Below are 8,663 nucleotides of genomic sequence, written 5' to 3'. Positions count from 1 at the left end.
ACCATTTCTTAGTTTAAGAGGTTATGAAAGTGTTCCTTCCATTGCTCAGTAATTGCTCATATATGTAAGAAGTCAATTCCTGTCAGCTGTCTTCTCTCATGCAACTGAATTGGTTCAGCAACCATAGGTGACCCTCAGTGCAGGGCCTACATCATGCTCCTATAACCTGTCTGGTATTTTTCATGTACATTATCCTAGTGGATAAGTTTTGTTGTGGTCAAGACTTTATAAAACAATTGTTTTTCGTAGTTTCTATTATTGTGTTTCCTGTTTCCTGTTGTTTCCTATAGCGGTTGCTATAGCCCCTACAGGACTGTAATATAATCACCTTTTACTTAAAAATTAAGATTTCATCAGAATAAAGCATAACTGCATAAATACATCTCAGTTATGTTAATGAATGATATTACCACAATAACAATACAGCATTCTTATGGACTAAGGATGCACACACACACACACACTTACAAATACACAACCACATCACATAAACACGGATGAAGAAGACGCACAAGGAGAATGTTCAATTCCTAGCAATCAATTAGGAAAATTGGCAACCCTGTTGTGCTGCTTCACCGGGGGTCCTGATTTCACAGCCAGCCTCCGTCACTACTGCGTCAGCACTGATGAGCTCAGCCTTACCGTAGGGGAGGGGGGAGGGGGAGCTGGGGAACAGTGAAGAGAAGGGAAGAGTGAGAGTGAGAGAGAGAGTGAGAGAGAGAGAAGAAACGGGGTGTTGCCGCCTCAGAGACACACTCACGCACGGAGTAACAGCAGCAGGCTGAGAACAGAGCATCCCCCCATACTTCTCTCTGGGAAATCCTGTTTGTTTTTTAATTATTGAAGCATTACAAAGACTTTTGTATTATTAATAAAATCTGAGACCGCACGAGCATAGCATCAGAGGAGCGGCTACTACAGAAAGCAGCGCCGAAGCTGAAGCGTTGAAGCAGACGGACATTGTTCAGCACCTTGGATAGCGACCATGGCTCCAATGGTGGAGGATGGAGCTCAGCTCGGTGAGTCCAAATCCTGCTCAAAACTTCACGGATATCGTTTTCATCGAGAAAACCCCACCGTGGATGTCTAAGCTGCCGCGTGACTCATCCTAAAATTGTTAGCTAGCACTGGCTGGAAGTGGCCAGAAGCTAATTTATGGATTTCAAATTTAGCTGACTTTCTAAATGTCGTCTTCTTCTTTTTTTTCTTTTTCTTCTTCGTTGTTTGCTATTTTTGTAGGGCGTGTAACTAGTGTAAAGTGAATGGCTCGCGCAGTGTGTCGTAAAACAATGTGTTTGGGTGGACTTCATTCCTCCATTTTGCAGCTGGCCAAAGGGCGACAGCTAATTATCAGGAAAGGGTGGAGCTCATTATTCAGTGCGATATTAATGGGTGCAATAATGAAGTCACTATTTTTGTATTCTAGGTGTTACTACAACGCAGGTAAAGCCAGGAAAGCACCTGTTTGTTTTCTTTATTTTCCTCTCGGTTCAGCTGCTATACCTCACCGCCCTCCCGTTGCCTCATCCATCTGTCTGTTGTTGCTGCCTTGAAAGCCATCCCACCCAGGGATGCTACTGGGCTGAAATATTCATGAAAAAAGCAGAGAAAACAATATGTATAAGTGCTGTGATCTAAAAGTGAAGTGAACTGCTTACTCGTGGATAAAGTGAATTTCGTTGTATTTTCAGATTATTACACAGTTGCCAGAGCAAAATCAGCCTACAATATTAAGAAACTATATGAATGGAAATCTCTGCAATATTATTAGATCACCCCAATCCCATAGAAGAAGATTACATATTAATTATTTAGGGTTAAGTGAGAAGGGAACTATATATTCTTATTGCTTGCTGTGTGTTAACAGAACACATTTGCTATACAATAACCCCAGCACAAAGGCTGTCTTAGGAAAGTGTGAATTAGTGATACTGTACTGATTCTCAAATTATCAAAAGCAGAGCCGTGATTGTGTTGACAATATGAAAAGGCAGATTTTAAAGATAAGTATCAGAGTGATTGATTACCACAACCACCACCTTGCCACTTCCACCTCTTCCTTCTTTTTATGGGCTTATCTGAGTGCTTTTCCACTATGTCGCCTGCTTAATTGCAGGAAATGGTATGCATTTTCTTCTGCGAGGCAACCCTTTTAAATCTGGTAGCATGACAAGGCAGCTTGATTGATGGTGAGTCACAGCTCAGCACTGCAAAACAAAGAACTGAAGCATTCACTTGTAAATATCTCTGTCTCCGGCAATACCATAAAAGGAAAACTGGCAGGAAATAGGTCCCTAAATATGCCTTAGTAATCCCAATAGTAGTGACCATCATCCTTGATGAGTATGACTAAAGATATCTGCGTTATTAAGTACTGTTTCTAAATCAGGACCACCCAGCTGGTTGAAATAAGGATTTGCCCAAACCACATGTATTAAATTCTCACTGCAAATATTTGAATTTTCAACATTTCTGCCTGTTTCCTTGTAATAGTGTACACTGATCTTTATAATGCTTTTGTGACAATGATTGGATCTGAGTTTAGCTGTTTTTATAAAGCTGCTATGGAGAGATCGCCTTGTCACAAAAGACGTTGTGTAGTTTTCCCACAAGTTCATTATTTTTCCACCTGTTTCCTGTTCATAAAGAGTAACCATGTTTGGAATCTGAAAACAGTGATGCCGAGATTTGATCAGAGTTGAACAGATTGCGTTGTTCTCCCTCTGAGTCAAGGCTGCAGCTGCATTAGTCACAATCACAAAATGGACTCACTTGCCTCGGTGTAACAATAAAATCTGTGAGATAGAAATTGTTTTACAGTTGCTGCTTAGTTTGTTAAGTTTTTATTTTTAATTTTACTTTGCTGAATTATTTTTCTCCATCTGTCCACCCACACCCCCGCTGTCCTTCCCTTCATTCTTTCCTCCCCCACAGTGGCAGTGCCAGTAGGTGTTGCTGTGGTGAGTGTCTTCGGCCTCGTATTCACTGTGTCAGCCTTTGCGTGGATCTGTTGCCAGCGTAAAAACACCAAGTCCCAGAAGACACCTCCGTACAAGTTTGTGCACATGCTCAAAGGAGTCGACATTTACCCAGAGAGCCTCAGTGGCAAGAAAAAGTTTGCTGCGCCTCCCACCACAGCAGCTAACGACACCAGTAAAACAGATGTCAATGGAAACTGCCACACCGCGCCACCAGTGAATGCAGCTGGCACAGACAAACTGGCATCAAGCCCAAATGGCTCCAGGCCAACTCTCCATCTGGACCTGGAGAAACGGGATCTGAATGGCAACTTTACCACTAAACCATTTCATCACCACCAGAAGCTGCGGAGCTCCCCAGATCTGGAGCTGCCTTCTCCCCATGCAGGGTTCACCCAGCCTGGTGTGATGGACCGCCGTGACCTGCCTTCACCATCCAGTACTCTCTCCAGCCAAGCACCCACCCCGGCTGTGGACAGGCCCCAGGGGGAAGACAAGGAGGCTGGACTAGGGACCCTCCACTTTTCCCTTGAATACCAGGAAGAGAGGAAGGCATTCATTGTTCATATCAAGGTACTGTATATGTTTAAGATTGTTTTTAAAACATTTAAAGTAATACTTATTTTTAATACATACAGTCTTAAATACTTCATTGTTTTCACTTTTCTAGGAAGCCCATGGTCTGACTCCAACTGACGAGCAGTCGCTGACCTCTGACCCTTACATCAAGCTGACCCTACTGCCGGAAAAAAAGCACAGGGTGAAGACCAGAGTCTTGCGAAAAACTCTAGACCCCACTTTTGATGAGACCTTCAGCTTCTACGGCATCTCACTTGCTCGTGTGTCAGAGTTGGCCCTTCACTTCATGGTGCTGAGCTTTGACCGGTTCTCTCGTGATGAAGTCATCGGCGAGACCCTTGTTCCCTTGTCTGGGATCGACTTGTCCGAGGGGCGTGTCCTCATGAGCCGAGAGATAATCAAGAAAAATGTCAAGGTAAGATTTGGAACAAATGTTTGAAGCCTTAGTGTTGTATTTCATGTATAAAGTCATTCAGTGAGCTCAATTTTAATTCTACAACTGCTCTGATAGTGACTCAGCTTTTTTTCATCACACCATCTCTGTCTACACCACCACTCCCTAAAAGCATTACAGCAGAACAGCTTAGTCAAATGCAGCAAAGTAAGCTGATTACTTCCACTGTTACCATATTAATCAATAAATAATCTTAAAAGTCATTTAAATACTAAAATATAATAATGTGTAAATCATTCAAATGCAAGCCCACCATTTTATCGATTCCAAATTCTCTTAATAAAAATGATTAATCTCATTCCGTGTGTGTGATCTCTATCTTCGATGGAAGTTTTAAATTAACATTTAATTGGTATATACCAGAGGAATAACTATCATAACAGCCTCTAGTTGGTTTAGAAATGATTTTAATATCATGTGAAACCAGAGGAGAAAGCAGAGAGGGTATATATCTCTCTGTGGAGAGAGAGATGAGATCTGTTACAGGAATATGGATTTGCAAGTTGACACTGAGCTGCTTTGGATACAAGGATGCTTTTGGTATTTATTGTTTACGTTTTTCATCAGCTTTTTTAGGGTTCGTTATTTTCTTACGTCATTTCATCTGCTCATTGCATTTAACAGCTGGAACTGCTTTACATGACATCCTCCCTACATACTTTTCCTTTAGTGCATCACACAGTTAAAACGGTAATGGCAACCTGTGAACCAGGCTATCATGGCGACATTTCCCATTCCACAAAGGTCAGACGATAACAACACTACATCATTATAGATCTGTGGGCAGGCGGTCCAGGCTTGCTGTTCCTGGCATCTGTGAGGACCACAAACATGCAGCAGTAATGTTTATAAGTGTCATTTAATGTATTGAGTACTTTGACACCCATGAGTACATTATGTCTTCATTTCCTCTAAATGCATTAGCCTAAATGATTCCTGGTTTGGCTAAATTAAATAAAAGTAAAAGGATATCCTTGTGCTTATCATTGGTCTGTGGTATAGTATAGAGCACCACTCTATAGACTGCTATTAAATGGTATGGCCATGCATGAGCATCTCTCATTGTGTAATTATAGACGTGTGAGGTGATATTGTGCTCTTCCGAAATGGAAGCTCTTTCCCTGTGTGGTAGTTGTGGATATGTTCATGCATATTTGTAGTTTCTCAAAAGGAATATGAGCTACGTGTAATGTCTTTAATGGTCTCTGGTACCATATCGTACTCTAGGGAAGTGCTAGGAAATGGAAGTCTGTGAAGTATAAAGGGTTTATCCCATCTCCACTCGTCTCTCTTCAAGAGGATAAGATTTCTTATCTCTCTTCTCTTCACCCCATGCTGAGACAAACTGTATTTCATCAATTCCATTTCTCATCTGGGTCCCAGAGGAGAGAAATCTCGCAAAGCTTTATAGTAAGGGGGAATAAGAACCTGTGAAATCAGCTAAAAATTAGTTTTCGAATTCATGAAATTGCTTTGCAGGTTATTTCTGGCTTCTTTTGCTGAAGAAAATCCTTAATCTCTTCATTTATTTGCCATGCCGCAGCTGAACTTGTCAGAATGAGAAACATTTCATATGCAAATAAAAGGGCGGAGAACGCAGCTTGTTGGCCTTGTAACATGGATTTACAGTGCACAAAGGGACAATAATTAAACAGAACCATTTTCTCCACATCAGCATGAGAGACGCATGCAGTTGTTTCTTAAAAGTTTCAGCCCTTGCCTTACAGGGTGGTGGCTCTCTTTGTCTGTGTGACATAGATTTTGTCTCACTGCTTTGTGTAGTTTTGTGTATGTGTGACCACCCAGTAGTTTAAAGAATCAATGCACCAGAAAATAAGAGACACAGCCATCACCAACATGCTTTCGCTCTGGAAGTACAGAAACAATAAATACATTAATACACAAATAAACAAACTAATAAGACTAAAAATAACAGGCAATCCTTTTGGATTTAGACCTGAACATCAGGTCATTGCTAGAAGTTGTCTGTGTGCTACTTCTCGTTGCTGTGGCAACCATGAGACTGCGAGCCTCTAAGGTGCGATCGCAACCATCTGAGGTGCCGACTCTCACGGGGCGCGGGCATGGATGTGTATGTGCATGAGCAAACTGTGACAGCAGCAACAAATTGTAGAGAAGATCGGGAGCTTCTCAGTGACACATTTTGTGTGTGTTAAATATGAAAATCTACCACATAAGCAGGTGATGATTATTTAGCCGGCAGTGTCTCAAGCTGTCAGGACTGGCACCATTTGCTGCACGGGAAGCAGCAGCAGCACCACAAACCGTTTTGTAGCTCGTAATTTTGTAGGTTATTCATTATTTAATAACTACCACGCCCTATTGTGTTAATTCTTTTAATACATACTAAGTGGATCCATTCTTCTGATTAATTTAACCTACTTAAATGTATTAACTTGAGAACCGAATAACAACTTTACAAATGACTGCTTATTAAGTAGAATTGGAAAACATGAAAGGACAGGCTGGATTTAGGGTTTCTTTAGTGTAAGTTTCACTTACAAATGTTTGCTCTGTTTTCTCTGCCGATTTTTGCTTCTTTTTTTTTTTACTTTATCCATTCTTCTCTTCTCCACAGAAATCTTCAGGTCGTGGTGAGTTATTGCTGTCCCTGTGTTACCAGTCCACCACCAACACTCTGACTGTAGTTGTTCTCAAAGCTCGCCACCTCCCCAAGACTGAAAACAATGGACCTACAGGTACACAGGCTTTTAACTGAACCAGTTTAATATGCAAACCATGTCCATATAACTGCAGGCTTGAATGTATTTCTTCTTCATAACGGTAAAGGGATGAAACCAAAATCATTTTGCTCTTCCTGCTGTGCATCCCAGACTGCTTTAGATGCTGTGATAGTTGCACTAATGGCACCGCCACCGCACCAAAGTAATCTGATCAGGATGTGATAGAGCACTTTAGTGACAAGCACACACACACACGTACACACACAGTGTTTACACAGCCAGCCTCTTTTGTCCTCATCACTAACATCCATCATTTCCGCTCTATTGATTGCTGTATTGATCTGGTTTAGAAATAATGTGCCACTCTGCAGCTGCCGCAGGTATGGATAGTCGCTGTGGCTTTTCTTGCTCAACTCTTATCGTTCTTCTCCTCCAGATCCATATGTCAAGGTGAACATGTATCATGGAAAGAAACGCGTGTGCAAGAAGAAAACCCATGTGAAGAAAAGCTCGCCTAACCCGGTGTTTAATGAGCTCTTTGTCTTCGATCTACCCTCCGAAGAGGGCCTGAGGGACACCAGCGTGGAGCTACTGCTGATGGACTCAGACATGGGCAACTCACGCTGCCCCAACACCGTCATTGGGCGCCTTGTGCTGGGCACATCGGCGGCAGGTACTCCCGGGGAGCACTGGAGGGAGATCTGCGACCACCCGCGTCGCCAGATCGCCAAGTGGCATGTCATGTCAGAGGATTAGAAAGTTGGGGTGTTGGTGGCTCCTGTCATCCATATCTGATCTGGTTCAACCACGAGAGGGACGGAATGAGGATGGGTGGGATCCAACATCCTGCTTGCCAGTAACCAATGGACTTAAAATGAGGGCGGGTTGAATAAGGGGGGAGTGGACTTTGATGTGTGTAGGAGGGGTTCATTTCAAGTGATGTCATCATTCAATCGTTCATTCATTCAATCACCTATCTTTGAAGTATTTGGGGTTCAGTGGGAGGGCAGGGGCATGACAAAAGGAACCCCAAAGCTTTAAACGATTCCAAAGACTGTCACTGAAAATCACCTGGAAACATGCAGCATCATCTACATGCAAGCAACCAATTGTCACTGTAGCCGTGTGCAGTGCAGAATGTCTTTAATGTTGCTATTACTCTTCTTCTTTTCCTCTTCTTCTTCTTCTTCTTCTCTTTCTTCAGCTCTTCCTCCTATAAATAGTAACCTATATTCCATCATATGAAAACCAGAATGAACCACATCTGACACAGCTGTAAAAAAGTGGATTATTATTAAAGTTTATTTTATAATGACAATGTTTTCATCATAAAGATGTAGACTGTTTTTATTTATCTTTTTTTTATTTGTACTCTTGGTTTGTTGAACATGTTTTGTAAGTATAAGTGGTATTTCATATATCATTTTCTTAAGTGCAAGAAAGCCTAAATTAGGTGGTTGGAGAATAGATTGGAACTGACTGACTGCATCGGGGACAGTAATGTGGATGCATTTACACACGTGTGAGAGGATGCGCGTCTTTCGAATAAAGTGTCCTGACACCACTGTGTGAGTTTGTGTGTGTGTTTGTGTGTTAAAGAGATGGGAGCCGCATAATATTTACGTTGTGTTTTGTCCCCTTTACTGTGAGCACAAAGACGGCTGAAATGTAAATGTATGTACTTATAAAATATGGCAAGTTCTGAGAAAGAAAACGAGTTTGATTTTTTTTTCTTTTTTATTTAACTGTCAGTGTGTTATTAAAAATACATTAACACCACTTCTATAAAGGATTTTAAGGGTTGAGTCTGATGCAAGAAACTAAGGTAACGAAGGTTAAATATTCTTATTATTTTCCTGGCAACAGCCACCATCTCCACAGAAAATCTGTCTAAGCTAAAAGCTTCTTTAAAATTATACTACTACATTACACAGTCTGTGCACAGAT

At 41.6% G+C, this 8,663-nt stretch overlaps 1 protein-coding gene across 1 annotated transcript; it reads left to right on the top strand.

Annotated features, from left to right (window-relative positions):
* The first annotated feature begins 680 nt into the window (after positions 1 to 680).
* syt4 (synaptotagmin IV) lies at positions 681 to 8,430 on the top strand. The gene is made up of 5 exons (XM_005950082.2): positions 681 to 1,019; positions 2,935 to 3,551; positions 3,649 to 3,972; positions 6,611 to 6,731; positions 7,153 to 8,430. The coding sequence occupies exons 1-5, from the start codon at positions 986 to 988 to the stop codon at positions 7,470 to 7,472; spliced, it is 1,416 nt and encodes a 471-aa protein (XP_005950144.1). The 5' UTR covers positions 681 to 985; the 3' UTR covers positions 7,473 to 8,430.
* The last annotated feature ends 233 nt before the right edge of the window (positions 8,431 to 8,663 follow it).

Source organism: Haplochromis burtoni, unplaced genomic scaffold, assembly GCF_018398535.1.
Source record: "Haplochromis burtoni strain Fernald_Lab_line unplaced genomic scaffold, NCSU_Asbu1 Contig_721, whole genome shotgun sequence".
Taxonomy (NCBI): Eukaryota; Metazoa; Chordata; class Actinopteri; order Cichliformes; family Cichlidae; genus Haplochromis; species Haplochromis burtoni.
This window is presented reverse-complemented; position numbering and strand designations above follow the sequence as displayed.